Raw genomic sequence first — 17,768 nt, 5'->3', positions numbered from 1 at the left:
ACCACCTGATATTTCAATTAAATTTGGAACCCCAACTAAACTTTAAATTTTTAGAGTCAAATTAATGTCAATTAAAAATACAAACGAATATAGTGATTACATGTCAAAGTTGTCAATCAATCCATACGTATTCCCATACAACTATTAGCTAGTTGACCGATCGCACTTATGAGCAATCAGTATCTATGCTCAGAGCTCTTCGAGCTCCACCCGAAAGATACAGTAGCCTATTCTTAGGCGTTCGCTGTGGAACTCAAGTGTTCCAAAAAAAAATATGTTTCCAGATATTTAGGAAAAGTAACCAGACTGTCCCAAAATTCCCAAATATGTGTATTCCAACACTCTAACGGGACATTCTAAAAATAGAGTGTAAAGGGAGAACAACTGTTCATTTTTGCAGCACAGCGGAGTTTTGATTGCTTTTCGTCGCAACAAAAGTAGATTTCAAAGTGGTCAAACGTGCTGATATGTCCACTTCATATTAGCAAACTTAAAGCATACTTGTAGGTGTATTTATTGGTTTTTGCTTTTTGGTGGGCGTAAATACTAACAACCACGCCCATTTTTTAGATTTTTTCCAATTCTTATTTTTTAAAAATTTCATAACGATATAACTGCTAGAAGTATTCTTGGCCGCTCTTCCCATATAAGCCAGACCACAGTGCACTGTGCAACGGTCAGAAAGGCGCCCAATCAGATGGAGATAGAGAAATGCCAGCAGTGTCCACAATTATTAGTGTATAATTTATTATTAAATATGTTATAAAATTTGTTTATCGTATAAAATATACTCTTACTCTTGTCTCGTCAAGTCCACACCTATGTATGCTTGTATATATATATTTGGGTATATAAATATGTATGTGTATGCATGTATATAGAAAAGTGGCAGACCACGCAGCACCAGTTGGAGCCCGTGGTCCGCGCTTGTTTCCGTTTTCCTCGCTTTCCACAACTAGACAATTACAATTTTAAACTGCAACTCGTTATTGAATCTGTCGCTTGATTTGGTAGATCTCTTTACACTTCGATTTATCGCCGTATTTTGACTTAATATCTGCTTACTTGTGGGTGTACCTAGTACCCGCACGCCCCTACATATGAATATGTCTATGTACGCTGATGCTGAATGCAGAATGCTGAGTGGGTGAAAATGTATGAGATCGTTTTGGGTGTGCCAAACGAGATCTCGCCCAACTATCGAGAGCAAATCATACTTGAAGATTTAGAGGGCTAGAGAGGGATCTTGGTAATTTTATAATTTGGTAATTTGGTAGTCGTTTGCCCTAGATAGACATAATAGTATGCGGGGTTAGGCTAGCCTATTTTAAGTAACTATGTATGTATGCGACTATGCTTGTAAGTGTGGTTAGTATGCTGGCTATTTCGATGAATCCTTCGCTAGAATATGAATATATGAATACATGCAGTACTTGCTATGCGAAACCAGTAGCTGGCCTACCAATATTTTAATTGCTGCACTCCTCCAGTCGGTCTAGCATGTATGGTGTAACTTAATCTGTGTGTGTCCGTGTCGTCTGATCTGGCTTATAATTTAAATTTGTACTCGTTTTGTACTCAATTGCTCCATAATTATTACACATGTTAGTACGTGTATGTATGTGTGTATGTATGTATGTATGTATGTATGTATGTATGTATGCTTATGCGTTTGCGTATGCGTATGTTTATGCTCATAATTTTCAAATAAGAAATGCCATTAAATTTAGTTACAATCGTGGGTGTCTTCTTAGAAACTTAATGACTAAATGATCGCGCCAAAATATATATGTATGCATAGTACGTAATTTTAAAGATCTTTTTAGTAGCTAGTGAAATCGTTTCTCTGTGCTGGCCGAGAATTTCTTTTGCATTTGTCGATAAAAGTATTACTCAAAATTGTATTTTGATAAGTTCATTCCGTTTGCTTTAGCATCGTCAATCGATTTGTTATGTTTGTTATAAAACGCTGCTTAGTAAATAGTTATGTGGGTTTCGCAATGTTCGCTTTTTACTATATCTTTGAAAATCTTTGAAATCATCTCAGGATGATTATTAGTCATAAGGTTCGCCGACTCGCTTTATTTTAGCCTAAGTAATACGAAAAAAATTTGAATACCTGATTTAAGTTTTGGATTCGTTTAGTGTTCTTTTAATTACATTAGTAGCTACGTGTATATGAGCATTTTGTTTGCATTAGAATTATTCGTAGGTGTAAATGGGCAACGTGTTTTTGGAATATTCGGTTTATTTGAAAAAATACCTGCTTGCATTTAATTAAGTATTTTTGGTATGTATTTTGTAAAAGTTATTTATATATGAATGTGTGTATTTGAGTGTAGTAGTTATGTAAGTTATTGGTTTCTCATATATCATTTTGATTCTTAGCCTTTGGCAAATTGTTCAGTATCCTCATGACTTGTAGTAATTGGTTGTGCCTAACATACTCATTATTCTATAGATATATACGTTACATTGAAATGCTTTATATTTTGAATTATGGCATTCGTTATTCGCTTAAATCTCAATAATTGTCCTTCCTATTTGTTTTCGCTTGTAGTTTATGTTTTTTGTTTGTTTTTTCACTTTTTTATTTTTTACACAATTTCTAAACTGTGGCTTTTAGAAAACGGCGCTCATTTGTAATGATATAAGTATTAGTTCTTTAGTATTGGTTTAGTAAATCTCACACAAATATAAAATATGGCATTCTCTCAGATGTCGCTAGGCCCGAAACGATGCGATATTTATGATATATATATACATGCGTTATATGGGGATGCCCTGCGTGCGCTTTGTGTGCGAGTGTTTTGAATGATTCGATCTGGATCACAAGAAATGAACGGCGCTTTAAGGTGTACGATTGGATAAAATGAGGTTACGAGTATATTATGGCGATCGTGTGTGTCCCCGAGATCTCTGCCCGGGGGCTGGCTAAACTAAGGTGTAAAATAATTACGATATCTACTCTATATAGCTCTAAGTGGGTTCTTGCGCCCTGCCTTCTGGTGTATATTATGTGTATATAAATATTGTATATGTTTTTTGTTGCCACCGCTCTCGTAGAGCCGTCGGCATTTTTGCATCTTTCTTTAGGTTAGTTTAGTGATTTAGATTTTAGATTTTAGGGTTTTTGTTTGTTTTGCGCATTTTATGCAATCTTGCTTTATTTTTGGAAGGAGTGTTAGCTATGTATCATCTCTTCGTCGATCTGTTGAAGTCGGGTTTGAACACAAGTACAAAGAATAGAACGTGAACGCCTCAAAACAGTAAGAAAATAACGTAAACTAAGTAACTAAGTTGTCTAATACATTTTACAATCCACGCCTGGTCTTTAGCCTGCAATCGGTCCTAGTCGGCTCTACGTGTGTGTATACATTTTGCTATTAAAAATCGTTCCACCTCTAGACAGATAATTCAGCTAATTCATGCGTTGTCCATGACTTTATTAAGTTTCATCGTTTTGTTTTTGTTTTATTTGTTACTTTTGCGAGGAACATGTCACCTAAATGTGTATTCAATACGCCCTTATATTGCTCTGGATTTTCCATACGTTTTAACTATGCCACGCCCGCTAAGTCTACTAAATGCTAATGAACACATTGAGTCAAAAATTATAACTTCTTCGTTATTTTGTTTCAGGTTTGTTTTTTAAGTTCCCAAATCTCCCTCCAATTTTAGCTAACCCTTCCTTCTTTCAACCTGCCGTGTATCCTGTAGGTAAATCCTTTCACAATAATTACAAAGTAACGACACAAACCAAAGCCCTGTGATGCATGATCGGTATGAATGAGTGGGGAAATGTCGATGACTGTCAGTTAAACTCGGTTTCAGCTATGCCCATTATGATTCGTGACTTGATGATCGGGTCTATATGATATCTGTATCGCTTTATGTGCGAAAGTATGTATGTTAAGCTATTTTAAATTACTTTACGTTATCAATGTCATTGCAATTTAGGAGTTTTGCTTTTTTCACTTATTTTGGCCTTACCATATATGGTTCTTTAGTTGGCTCCGAAATTGCGGTTTAGTTAATCAGTCTTTATATAAAGTTCAACGAAAAGTCAGCGAGTTCCTTCCATATTTTCTGGTTTTTGTTTGTTTCTTTGTTTTGCTTTGCTTCCTTTCACAAAGTTCGGGTTCTCAAATGCTCAGTCTCAATTATAAGAAAATTATAAAAATACAATTGTCCCAAAAAAATTAATTTTAAAATAAACGCAAAACAGAACTAAACAAACAAATTATAAATATAATACAAACATTAATACCATTCCACAGTGCTTCTGCAAATCATGTTTAGTAACTTTTGTCGAGCGTAGTTTCCTCATTCTGCTAAGCAACTCTGTAAAAAACACAATCGCCGACTGTTCATACCTCCTTCTATCAGCTAGCAAACTGCCTTTCAGTCTAACTAACTGGTAATAATATTTTCATCTAGTAAATGGTTGAGTTCCCTTTTTGCTTTATCTTTTACTAGGTTCGGTAACTCTACTGAATGCTTACGGACCCTACGTCTATATATCTCCTAAATCCTACTCAACTGCCTTTTTCTTTAGTTTTTGTTTTAGTTATAGTTCTAGTTGGTTGGGCTTGTATATTCGCTAGATATATGCATATGCGTATAGATATATATATCCATAGATACATATGTGTAATTCGTATTGTATTGTAAATTACCAAATCGTAACCATAACTCTTAAGCAATATCGAGGTAATCGTTGTAGCACTTAAGCTAAAAATTTTCGCTAATTTTCATGATTTCAGATTTTTTCCTTATTAAATCGGTTTCGGCACCTGTTTATAATCGTTCTGTTATTTGGAACTCTACGCTAACGTTTAGCTTTTGTAAATGGTCTAAAAAAGATCGGCACTCGTGGCCTTTTTAGAATACGTGCACAAACCGCTTGTAAGGGTTTGACCCTTCTTTGGAGTCTGGCGACAGTTCAATGAGGAACACAATGCGACCGTCTGGCATTATGGCCACATCGCAAGTGCGATCTTTCTCGTCCAGCGTGGGCGGCATCAAGGGATTGATGGAGGGTCGCACCTCGATCTATTTTGGAGAAAAATAACATGTGATGTTCCAAGACTCTATTTGTTGAATCTAAGCTGAAAAGTGTACTTACATCCCACATAAAGTCCAGGTTTTGATTAAAGACCAGGATGCGTTGATTCTTGGAATCGGCCACTATAATGCGGCCCTCGTCGTCACAGCACAGGCCGGAGGGTCGATTAAACTCATGGAAGCCCGATCCCTCATGTCCTTTCACGGAAAGAATCTGCAATAAATTCAAAAACAAATTACCACCAATGGAGCCAACTTATTTACAATCATACATACGTCGTTGATGTCTGGGTCAATCAGGTAGAGGCAGTGGTTGTCAAAGTCAGACACTATGATGTTGCCCGTGGGTGTGTAGCAAACGCCTCGTGGCGAGGCGATTCCTTTGGTTTGCCCATGGTTGTCGAACACTATCTGGCGGATGAAGCGTCCCTCAGAGTCGAACTGCTGGATACGATGATTGCGCGAGTCGGTAACCACAATTTGGCGGCGCGAGTTCACTGCTACATCCCACGGATACTGGAACTGGCCGTACTCCTTGCCGTAGCTGCCGAACTTGAGTAAGAAGACGCCGCTGGCAGTAAATATTTGCACACGGTGATTGTCCTTGTCCACCACAATAATTCGATTATCAACGTCAACACAGATTCCAGCGGGCAGGTCGAACTCTCCATTGCCCACACCTTTGCGGCCAAACTTGAACTTCAGGGAGCCATCGGGATTGAAAACCTGAACGCGATTGTTGCGGCGATCGGATACGAGCACGTGGCCCATCTTATCCACGCATAGACCCCATGGCCGGCTCACCTGTCCGTCCTCGTGGCCCTCAGTGGCGAAGGATAGCGAGAGAGCATTTGAGTTACGCACCTTGACCAGATCCATGCATCCCGGAATGGCCTGCGTGGTTCGCGGCGCACTGAAGTGTAATCCCGGTGAGCTGCGCAGTCCATTGAGTTCCCAATCAAGCGCAGCGCTGGACATGCCACCGGACATCCCACAAGCACTTCCTCCGCGTGGTTGCAGGATGGGCGATGGAATCCGGAAGCTATTGTCTCGCAACAGAGGACGTCGAACAGTTGAGGAAGCAACACTCATTGGATTGTTGGGCATGTTCATACCGAAGGCCAAGTCCATACCGTTTGAAACGCCAACGCCTCCGACTACTCCAGCAACGCCTCCTACAACTCCCACGGAGGCCGCGGCCACGGCATTTACACTCGAGACGCTTGGCACAATCCCGTTGCTGCTAGAGACGATGGGCAAGTTTTTGTCGTCCACCAGGATTACGCCGCCCTGGTTGCGGATGTCCTGTAGCAAGCTGTAATCTGGTGGGGCGAAGGCAAAGACTTCCTGTTTTGGCTGTAGGTCCTTATAGATGCCCGCAAACTGCTCCATTTGCCGCTGGCCATTGGTCAACTTCATGGCAATTTCGATCTGGTCCATGTTGCAGGCATTATCCGCCACCTTACTAAGCATATCTGAGGTTTCGGAGAGTCCAGCGAGAGCAGACTTTAAGCCTGCCATCTGATCGTGCAGGATGGCCAGACGACGCTGGCGGAGCTTTTCCACAAAGTCTAAAAGGAAACGCTCGCGGTCTTCGATAGCAATAATAAACTGACGGAATGCCTTTCGTATATTATCGCTCAGCTCACTGCAATTGCGCTCGATAAGCCGAATGAAGGCCAGCGCTTTGTCAATGCTGCTCTTAATGCAGCGCGTGCCTACCTGGCTGCTTTCAATAGCGCCTTCCAGCTTCTCCTTTGAGCCCACCATAAAGCTCTGGATGGACGCGTAGCTGTGCTCCTTGTGTTCGTGCAGTGTGCAGCACTGGCACACCAGTTTCCGACAGTAGTCACATACGTAGCGCAACATCTCGTTGTGTATGTCGCAGATAAAGTTGCCGCTGGGCGGAGTTTGCGCACTTACCGAGCTGCCACCCGTGGGGGAGGCTCCAATAGGGGTGGGCAAGGAGACGATCGAGTGGTTGGAGGACAGCGGACTGTTGCGGTGCTCCCTCAGGCAGTCGTTGCACATGAACTCGTTGCACTCCAGGCAACGTATTGAAGCACTTACCTCGCACCAGCCGCAGCTGATACTCGAATTGTTTGATGACTCTGGCGACATCTTTGGATTGCTGCGGGCACCGCTACCAATGGGTCCAATGCTGAAGTCGCCATGCGTGTCCAGGCCGCCCAGGAAGTTATTGATAAAGAAGTCTGCCCGTGGCGGTGAGCTAGAAAAGTTAATGAGTGATTTAGTCTATGTTCTCCGGTTTATTTATTGTGTGTTTTATCTCACCTCTGGCCCACGTTGGGCAGTAGTCCCACGTTGAGGTCCCAGGCGGGAAAGCTCTCCAGAATGCCCGCCAGCAGTCGCTCGGAGGAGTTGCTGCCGTTGCTGCTTACACTGCCGCCTCCACTTCCGTTGGCCGTTGAGGAGTTGGCCACACCGTTGGCGCTCGGCGCATTGCTGCTGGCCATTTGTTGCGGAACCGAATTGTTTGACAAAAGTTCCATCATAAGAGTGGGGAGATCACGTTTCTATAGCACAATGCGGCAGTCAATGGAGTGGCGCTTTTTCGCTACAAAAAGTAATTCGATTTGCGAATAAGTTTAGAGACGTTTAGAGAAAACTCTAAGAAGCGAAGGGCTCGCGGATAATTGTTTTTTTCTTTTTTCTAAGCTGCGTTTGGAACGCGCGGGACGTCGTCAGTTGCCGAAGGATAGCACCTAACTAAATTGGCCAAGGAAAAGGTGCATCATTAAGTAGTCCTAGGCAGGCAGTTGCAGCTGGATCTAGGCATCATTTTAGGTAGAGGGAAAATTCCCCGACCGCTTGCCTGCCTTCTTATGCCGATCCACAAGGTCCGATCTCCGACCCTTGATCCTTTAAGTAGGCCCGTCCCGAATCCGAGAAAAGCAATGCAACCCGAGAAAGGCAGCTGTGCGGCGCGAGCAGCAGCAGGTCAGATTTGTGTGTATCTTTTGTATCTGTAAGAGTCTTCGTTGCATTCATGCCATTGTCAAGTTATTTGGAAACCCGGAATTTCAGCATTAGCCACGCATTTCCTAATTTATGACCAAAAATGGCGAGTTTTCGCGCGCAATTCGGCGAACTGGCTGTGCTCCGTAGATACTTTCTGTAACCCAGATACCGGAGACGGGAAATTACTCCTCAAAAACACGAGAAAACAAACTAGACTGGGATTAGAAACCACCCTACCGAGGCCCCAGCTCAGCGCTCAACCTTATCACGTAGTTAGAAAATTTTCCTGCTTATACACCCACCACCTCGCTTCGCCGGCAATGCGCAAGCGACTTTTCAGGCGGGGAGAATGGGGTGGAAAACCCAAAGACAACGTCATAAAAAGCAGACGGAACTGGTTTCCATCTCCAAGACGAGCCGCGTAGTCCCAATAAAACGACCGACTTTTATCCCTCCACCGGGTAAGGATTACGGAGCTGTTTCTTCCACACTTTAAGGAAAACTTGACGACAGAACGTGTATTTCCTTCGTTTTGACTTTTGGTGATTTGAGTTAATTTATAATATGACTTAAGGGATAGCAAATCCAGTTTATGAATGGTTCTAATTTTAAGATATGAAGCATAACATCTTTTCAGAAGAAAATGGCGTAAGGATTAAGATAAATTTGCATGATAACAAAGAATACCCTGTCTATTTTGGTTTACTCTAATCAAAGTAAAATTTTAAAGCAAACCATATTTTTCGCTTCAAAACAAACTAAGATTTTAGATTAGACAAATTTTTATTTTCTGCGCAGATATGTTAAAATTTTAAAATGTTTAAGTCCATTTTAAGGATTCGATTTTATATTCCTTTACTTAAAGGAATCGTAATTGTATTACCAATTTGACAAGGGAATTGAACATGTAATGTTGGAAATGTTTTAATGCTACATTATTCAATATGCAACTATAAATTATCATTTTATAAAAAAAAAATAATCTGTTCGAAGAGGTTTTAAAAGAAATCATAACAACGAGATTTTTCATACTATCGACAGTGCAAAAAAGGAGTTGTGGGCAATGGTTGCGATGAAATCAATACACAAACTCAGCTTTGGTACTCTTTTTTAGCTAAACAAAAGCCCTAGGAACGGAATGCACTTTAAGGATATTTTCCAACCGTGTAGAGAGCGGCACCAAAAACAAGAATAAGAAGAACAAGAGCAGGAAAAGGACTCTGTGCATAAGAAGGATGGGGAGGAGGAGGAGGCATCAGCGAAACTACCCTTGTCACCCTTGAACGTTTTCCATTGAAACGGGTCTGTCTCCGAGTAGCAGGACGTGGAAAAAACATGACCAAGAAGTTAAAGTCCTTTCACAAACACATAGACACACACAAACGCTTACAGTGGTACATTTGTGTTCGTGCGGCAAGGATACGACGCAAAAACATCGGGGGATGAGGACGAGGGTTGTATTTACACAAGTTTCTGTACATGTCCGTATGTAGGTGGTTTCTGCGCCGCAAATCGTCCGTATATAGGTGTATGTATATTTTCCAAAAACGGAAAAGTGTCGAATGAAATCTTTTGAGGAATTTTGAGGAATCGGGAAAATCAATATATGCATTTGGCAGCTATTGGACTAAAGTCTATAAAATTCTGTTGATACTGGCACGCTCTTGCGCCCTCTTTCGCTCTCTACGTGCATCTCCTTCGCGTACACACCTTGTTTAGCAGCCGCATGCAAGACGCTTCGCTTTTGTTGGGTCGCGCGTTCAGTACCGATTTTCGCTAATTGATTCGATTTTTGATTTGATGCAGTGCTGATTCCGTTTTGAATTGGCTTGGCTTTGCCTTTTCTGCGGATTTTCGCGAGGCGAATTTTGTTTTCCACGGAGTTCTTATGCGTAATCCGTTCGCTCCGACAATCGCGTATTCCTTATTCCGACTGAAGAAGATACATCCGAAACCGAAACTGAAAACACAACATAACACTCGAGTCGCTCGTTTTCTGTCTCTCTCTCTGTTGCTTTTGCCGCTCATCAACATCATCATCGCCTATGTAGCCTAAACAAAATATAAAAAATAAACCCAAATGTATCTCACAGTTTGTTTTCGATTTTGATGTGCGCGCGCGCGCTCCAAAAACGTCGCTCTCTCTTTTGTTTCGCTCGCTCTCTTCTCCTATTTCTTTCGCTCTCTATCTCTCCTTCGCAGGGGCGCACGGACACAGGCACACTCATGCACGGGAGGCTCACATGTACATTTTTATCTTCTATTTATTTTCACTTATGCCGCAAAGAACTGCATTTAATACAGAGGGTCGACGCAGAAGTTTGGTTAGATGAACTGTTACTAACCTCAAACAATCGAACCGCTTGATGGGGAATAACGGCTAATAGGATAATGGCGTCCGTTTCGGTGCAGGGTATCAGGGGCGTATGTGTTTCAGACAAGCAGGTCCCTTACGCAGATTACGCAACTAAAATTTCCCCCATCCAACTTAGTAAATAACTCTGATTCTATCTATGTACATATGTATATAACAATAAATTAATACGTGCACCATTGTTTTTTCACTCACTTGTCAAATTCATTCACTCTACGCGGTCCTAGGGTATCCCATAGTCGTCACTCTGCTTCAATTCGATTTATTCGTCAGTTTTTCTTCCTTTATTATGCGAGTGTTTGATCGATGTAAAAAGATGGCAAACTCTTTGGAAATCGCTTATCGTCGCTGTTTTTACTAATTGTTTACATTTTCCAAGCGTTTTCGGTAGAATCTCATTTACCCATGGTACCACCCTCGTGCACTTCTCCTGCAAGAGAACGAGAAATCGAAAAAAGCCATGAACAATTGTTCCTATTGTGCGTCTTCTTCTTCTTCTTCCAATTACTTTGGCGGCGTGTTTTAGCTGCACTCTGCGGTGGCGCCCAGCTTTTTGTTTGGCCCAATCGAACGTCTCCAATTCTGACCCACTTATTGCGGCGAGGACTAGGACTCGAGTTCGGCTCAAAATCTTCACTCCAACCTTCACGCACGCATTTAACCAACAAACTGCAAAACTCACGTTCATGCGCTCGGCGTTGCCGCGGCCGCTGCCTCTTCCTCTTATTTCTGCCCGGCTCTCTTGTTTCGACGCTGCCCTTCTGCTCGCTGGCTTTTGTTGTTTTTGTTATTCGCGCCCCTGTTCGTTCAGGGTATTGGGCATAGCCGAATTGGATGTTTAGTTTTTAATGATCACATACATAGTTATGTGTTTGTTTCTTTATATTTGAATTTGTTTACCCCAAAGTATTTTGAAAAACGAAAATATAGTTTATTTAAATACTTACATCCTTTCTCTTGGTCATAAATATATTTGTAATTGCTGATCACAGGGAATTTATTTTACTCAAATTAAATAAAAAACCCTTATAAATCAACATTCAACATTTTTAGTTTCAAGTAAGAACAATTCAAAATCGATTCTAAGTCGAAAGTTTTAGAAATGTAAGCCCCAGTAGCGGACTAAGGTCCCCGCGATCAAGTGGGCCCCGCCAGGGCCCCCTAATTATTTGAACAAATGAAATAAACATTTTTTCAATATAAGTCGGGGGCCCCCGATTTAAACCCGCCCCGGGCCTCAAGTGTCCTTAGTCCGCCACTGGTAAGGCCCTTCCAATCGGAACGTATTGAGCAAATTGCAGAACTATTAATCACCGTCACTATTCACCAAATCCCTGTTTCACTTTCAAAACATAAAGCTATTTTGTGGCGAAAAATACCGCTATTTAATAGGGAATTCCCAAGTTGCCTACGCTCTACCAAATTTTGGCCATTCGGAGCGCACTGAGAGACTGAGACTAGTGAGCGGGAAAGAGCGAGCGAGAGCGCACATTAGCATTAACGACGCATGTGGCGCGAAAATGCGGATGGAATGACTTTGTGGTTGTTGTTGTTTTTGCACTGCGGACGGTTTGTTGTTGTTGCCGCGTGCACCACCCTTAAAGAGCTTGTTTTGCACTGACAGAAATTTCAAGACGCCTGTGGCTGGAAAAATACAATTGCAACAGCCGTAGCCGTGGATAATTGGAAACTCGAACTGCGGGCGGCGTGCGCAGGTTAAAGGCGCAGGTGCACCGAAACGCAGATACAAGAAGACACAAGTAATCATGCTGGCGTGGTCGATTATTTTAAGTGTAGATATGTATTGTAATGCAATATGGTATGTATTGAAGTGTGTTGGTACGAAGGAAAGCAGGCCGGAATACTGATTACATGCTACGAATGTTGGCAGATTCACAGAGTTGGTCAGTCGAGTTCTTAAAATACTGTAAGCTAGGCTTATAAAGTACTTATCCCCACATCCCCCCGAGCATTCGCGAAATCAGCCAAACTCCAGCTCCTCGATGAGCACGTTCTGCAATTTCTGGCGCACGCGAAGCCGCCGACGGCTGTCCAATCTTTGAAGGAAGGGCATCAGACTGAGCAGGAACATGCGATCCGCCTCGTCCTGGAGATCTCCCCCCGAGGGATCCGTATTCGTGGCCGCATCCGTGCTTATATACTTGAAGGGCAGATCAGCGGAGGGTGACAGCGAGTTGGAGAACACCTTAGCCTCCTGCTCGCTCTTGAGGCTGGATCTGTGGCTGGTGTTGTTTGCTTTGGCTTTGGTCACCGCTTGCTCCATTTCGTCATCGTCATCCAGCACTTCTATGGTGAATACACCGGAACTAGCAGCATCGGCACGATTACCGCGTTCCTCTTCCAAGTTCTCCGAGGCGGCATCCTCATCGAAGTCATCGTCATCCTCCTCGTCCTCCTCCCTCTGACAGGGCTCCGATTTAAACCTCTTATTCTCCGGCGGCTGGCATTCGCGATCCTCGAAGAACGAGCTGATGTCCGAGAAGCTGGGCTGATGTAGCTCCGAGTCATAGCTGTGGCTAAGCTCGCAGATGGGCTCCGTGGCCACAATGGGCATTGAGTCATACTTGTCCGGCCCGAGCACATTATTGTTCTCCGTCCAGTGTCCGGGTGGGTGCTTCTTGCTGCTGCTCCGAGTCTGACGCATGATATTCTCGTGAACGGCGGGTTCCATGAACCGCATGTCGTTGTAGAAGCGCCACGACGAGGGCGTCTCATTAGACAGGTTATTGCGGATGTACACCTTGCGAAAGTTGTCCCTCAGGTGGCCCCACTTAATGCGGCAGATGTCGGCTGTGGCGGGGAAATCATTTTAGTGGGGAGCGCAGAGGAGCAATAGTCAGGCATACACTTACCTGGTAGATTCACATCCTGACCCACCTCGAACCAAACGGGCGTGATGTCGCTGCGCTTCTGGCCATTGGCATTGTTGCGCAGCCACAACATCGGACGTCGTGAAACGGCGGCAATCAGGCGCTTCACCGTTTCAATGGGTAGTTTAGCTGTGTTGGTGAAGGCAAAGGAGGCGGAGGCAGAGGCGGCGGCAGAAGCAGAGCCAACGGAGGCCGCCGACGATGACGCATTGTAGGCCATCTCCATGTCCAGATCCGAGTGGCCAATTTCCGATAGCCAGAAAACTAGTAAGCCAGATCCAGTTCCGATTCTGAGTTTCCCGGCAAGCGACTCGCGCAGCTCAAGCGTTCAGGCAGCACTGAAAATACGAAAATACGGGCACCACGAAGTGTACGGCCCAGCCAGCAACAACCAGTTTACGTGCCTTTTGGCGGTGCCGAGAGAGAATCGTGAAAAGAGCGGACGGAGCTGGTTGCGACGGCAAAGGCGACGGCGGAGGCGGAGCAGCGGGATCGGGAAGGAGGAGAGAGGCTTGAGCAACAGGCTTTGCCACGAACTGAAGACTAAGAAGAGGAAGAAGAAGCAGGAGACGAAGAAGGCGCAGGAGAAGAAGCAGGCGCAGGCGAGGCGGCAGAACAGCAACTGACAATATTATCCGGATGTTAAGCTTCCGCTGCGCTGGCCGCAACTCTGAGTCGTATTTGCGCTTTTTACGGTTGTTAACTTCGCCGTTGTGGGCCCACCGTAACGAATCCAATATGCTCTGCATTGAAAAGAGGTTATTGCAGTAACATTCCAGCCGTACAGCGACTTGAGCGGGCATGTCAAGCTCTGGCGGGCAAGGTTTTTCCAGAGAGCTCTATGCACCTCCCTCCTCGTTACAGGAATATTTGTAGATCCTTTTCCCGGTAGCAAAGATTGGAAATTCATAGTGTAGCATATTAAGAGCGGTGTAGGGTACTTTGTTTATTTTTATCAAAACTGGATTTTACTACGGTCGGCTGGCTGGGCCGCTTGGAAATGGAGCTGGAGTGAACGTACAAAATTCACGCCACGCCAGTGGAGCCACCGCCACAGCGTACACACATATGTATGTATGTATGTACATACAGACGAGGGTGTGTGGGAACAAAAGCTCCAGCTGGAACGATCGTGAGCCTGGAACCGAAGACTGTATCCGTTGTCTGTATGTGTGTACATACGTACATTGGTATATACGTATATGTTTGCTCGTTTCGTCTCCTCTTCTTGGGACTGCGAAAATGCAAGTGAAACAGACACGACAAGTGGTGACCGGGGTTATTTATCAGATCTTCTGTAGCTTTGCGGTTGGGTTTCAGCCTGACATTTGATCCTCGCCGCAATTTATACTCGTCTTCCAACCCACACTGCGAAAAATACACACACACATTCGTATTTATGTATGTACGTGGACAGACAGCCGGCCAATAAATGGGAATCCAACACCGTAATTGGCCATTTTCAAGAACGTCTTGCAAAGAAAACTGTGGAAAATATACAGACACACCTAAGTATCTATGTATACCAGGTATGTATGTATATATATACGGACCGGTTCTTCGTTTCCGATCCGGTTAACTTTTAAGGAATACGGAGTTTGATTCACCTATGTGATTCATATTTCGTTGAGATGGTGATGCAAAATCCTTAAGCTTGTCTTATAAGTAGCGATATTATTATAATAACGCCGAAGTGTTTGCTACAGCACAAGGGTTTTTTTTTGTAACTATATAATTATGTTTAGATTAAATTTCGATAAAATATTGTTTTCTCTATAGACAATGGTATTTAAAGAAACGAAGATTAGGTCTAATCTTTTAGTAATATGATGCTTACGTTAATGCAATAAATGAAATAAAAAAAACTCACCTAAAAAGTACTTTTAGTAATATTGGTATCTGTATATAACAATTTTTTTTAAATTTTGTAACCAAACTTTCATATAGGCCACGCTTTTTACCGATTTGAAGCGTTACTCAAAACAATACGTTCTGTTCATACATTAACATACATTTAAGTGAGAATTGTAAAATTCATTAAATAAATGGCTTTCAAAAACGCTTTGTAAAATCTCGAGATCTCCAAAAAACACGATTGAGAACTTACCACAGATATAAATACATACATATTATATTTATTGACATTCAACAAAACTCCAGGATTGAGCGAACATATATTGTATATATAAGCGATAAGTACTTGGTTCCGGAATCCACACGTACATGTAACAAATAGTCGAATCGCACACTTAACAATAGAGAAATTCTTTACGGTGTATGAGAGATGTCGATTTAAGAATCTGGAATATATATGTTTAGACATATGGTATATACTACACGTACAGTATGCATATTTATAGTGAGTGGTAAAGGTAATGAAGCGCCCTGCTAATACTGGCCCAACCGAATCGAAAGCGCCTGCGCTCGGTTATGATAATGATGATGGTGATGGAGGTGTCGTTCACACAGCGGACAGGCTGTGTTCATCCTCGATGTTGTTGTCCTCGTCTTCCAGGGGCAAAGATGCGGACGTACAACGCTTTCGGTTTCCCCCGGTAGGATTACCTAATGCCTGACTCACGGTCATAATAGAATAGCTTTTAGAGGCGGGCTTTCGCGGACTGGCGACGGTATCCTTCTCCAAAGCAGACAAATCCCCATTGTTGTGACCATTGCTGCTATGCGGTGAGCAGCTACCATTGCTGTTAGCGGTTCCCGATACGATCACAGCACCGTTTGCATTACCGTTGCCAGCACACGCCTCGTTGATGAAGACGTCCATGTGATCAATGGTGTCGTTTAAAGCAAAACTCTGATCCCGGCGCTCACTCTTCTTCCACAGATAGTAGAAATGGACCAACTCGCGCATGGTTCTAGTGCGCACCTGAAAGAGCCCAACGAGCCCATAGATTACTTGCTTGGGCGATCCGCAGGCAATGGACGCTCCTTTACCTGGTTTTGACGTATCTGATAGAAGTCCTTGCCGAACCGCTGAATGCCCTCCTCGAACTTTAAACACTCGTCCTCGGACCAGCTGCTCATAGTATCAGTGAGGGGCAGAACGTTCATGCGCTTGCGTCTTAGGGCTTCTTTGAAGTCGTAGCCGCACTGGACAAGAAGATGCAGCGCCTGCTCGTTGTCTTTTACCACCAGCTCCTGATCGCTAGATGCACTTGAGGCAGGCGGAGCCTTTGGAGGCATGGTTGGAGATGTAGTAGGACCTGGCGGTTCGGCAGTAGCACCTGTAGCTGCACCTTCTTCGTCCGCCCCAGTCCCGTCCTCCGGCGGAACTATGGATCGGGTTTCCTGTATCTTGGCCAGATATTCCTCCACCTCGCGCTCGCTGACTTGACTGGGCTCCCAGATCAACTGATCCTCGTTCTCATATGGCAATATGTCGCCATATTGCGAGAGCCCCTCCGGAATCTCAGCCTGATAGTCGTGGCCCACCATTATTATTTTCCGTGCATCGTCCAACTCGGATTCGCTTTCCTCCTCCTCCTCGGCCTCCACTTCATCGAACAGCGTTTGAAGTGGAGTGACTATAAAAGGGTTACATAATGGGACCGTTAATTAGATTCGGTCTCGTTTTAGCATTAAACATACATCTTTCCGTTTCCTCTCCACATGTGGGCGCCAGATCGACGAAGGATTCATCTGGATAAAGATCCAGCAAATGCGAGCGATGCTGCTTCTTGATCGCCTCATACTTTGGCGCATCCTCTGTGTCCATGGACGAAGCTTCTCCTGATTCTGGTGGTGATGCTAGCTTATCCGACACCTCCTTGGGTTCCTCCTGGTCTATACTGTCGTGTTTTTCCAGTTGCGATGCGCTGCTCGAAGTGGAAGTCGACGTGTGAGCCATCTCCGTGTCCAGTTCCTGATATTGGCGCTTGGTGGCCCTACGTGCACGTCGTACACTGCAGCCTGAACGGTTCAAGCTACTCAATGCTGGCGAAGCCGCTGTGCCGCCATATTTGGCCAGCAGCTCCTCAATGGGCATCTCGCTCTCCTCGCGCAGTGTGGCGATCTCGTCCTCGGCACTGTGCGCCTCCATATCCGCAAGAGCCTCCTCCTCGTTCAGCGTGGCCTCATCGTCAAAGTCGTTGACCATCATGTCGATAGTGGGCTCAAAGGTGGTGTCCGCCATCGAGGAGGACGGCGACATGGGCGGTTGGACGCTGGTGCTGGTGTTGTCCGAACTGTTAGCCGGCGACTTTCGGCGATCCCGCTTGGTGGGCGTAGCAGACAAGTCGCTGTTGGCCAGACTGCCGGAGTCCGCCGACGCCTCGGAGGCGCTGTGCTGGGAGTGCTCTGACGATTTCCCGAACTCCATCATTTTCCGTACTCACAGTGTGGTAGCGGCCAGAGCGCCAAAATATCTGCACTTCGCCTGCGGAAATGCGCTAAAAAACGGCACTACTTAAGGGTATTCCTTTATTATTAAGGGCATT

General features: G+C 44.1%; 3 protein-coding genes across 4 annotated transcripts; all 3 read right to left on the bottom strand.

Annotated features, from left to right (window-relative positions):
* Positions 1-723: 723 nt before the first annotated feature.
* On the bottom strand, positions 724-11,115 carry LOC122625917 (protein wech). Of its 2 annotated transcripts, XM_043805981.1 has the most exons (6): positions 10,932-11,115; positions 10,619-10,853; positions 7,363-7,645; positions 5,344-7,297; positions 5,129-5,281; positions 724-5,055 (listed from the first exon to the last, which is right to left on the bottom strand). In XM_043805981.1, the coding sequence occupies exons 3-6, from the start codon at positions 7,581-7,583 to the stop codon at positions 4,885-4,887; spliced, it is 2,499 nt and encodes an 832-aa protein (XP_043661916.1). In that variant the 5' UTR covers positions 7,584-7,645; positions 10,619-10,853; positions 10,932-11,115; the 3' UTR covers positions 724-4,884. The 2 variants fall into 2 exon arrangements, with proteins under 2 accessions (XP_043661916.1, XP_043661923.1); XM_043805988.1 differs by lacking the exons at positions 10,619-10,853; positions 10,932-11,115 and adding an exon at positions 9,760-10,075.
* A 1,112-nt stretch (positions 11,116-12,227) lies between these two features.
* LOC122620263 lies at positions 12,228-14,761 on the bottom strand. The gene is made up of 2 exons (XM_043797648.1): positions 13,297-14,761; positions 12,228-13,234 (listed from the first exon to the last, which is right to left on the bottom strand). The coding sequence occupies exons 1-2, from the start codon at positions 13,538-13,540 to the stop codon at positions 12,405-12,407; spliced, it is 1,074 nt and encodes a 357-aa protein (XP_043653583.1). The 5' UTR covers positions 13,541-14,761; the 3' UTR covers positions 12,228-12,404.
* A 668-nt stretch (positions 14,762-15,429) lies between these two features.
* Positions 15,430-17,688, bottom strand: LOC122617878 (mesoderm induction early response protein 1). The gene is made up of 3 exons (XM_043793906.1): positions 16,921-17,688; positions 16,267-16,856; positions 15,430-16,198 (listed from the first exon to the last, which is right to left on the bottom strand). Exons 1-3 carry the CDS (start codon positions 17,651-17,653, stop codon positions 15,776-15,778), a joined length of 1,746 nt encoding a protein of 581 aa, XP_043649841.1. The 5' UTR covers positions 17,654-17,688; the 3' UTR covers positions 15,430-15,775.
* Between the last annotated feature and the right edge of the window lie 80 nt (positions 17,689-17,768).

Source organism: Drosophila teissieri, chromosome 2L (genome assembly GCF_016746235.2).
Source record: "Drosophila teissieri strain GT53w chromosome 2L, Prin_Dtei_1.1, whole genome shotgun sequence".
In the NCBI taxonomy this organism is placed as follows: Eukaryota; Metazoa; Arthropoda; class Insecta; order Diptera; family Drosophilidae; genus Drosophila; species Drosophila teissieri.
Note: the sequence above shows the minus strand (reverse complement) of the source record. Positions and strands in the feature narration are given on the sequence as shown.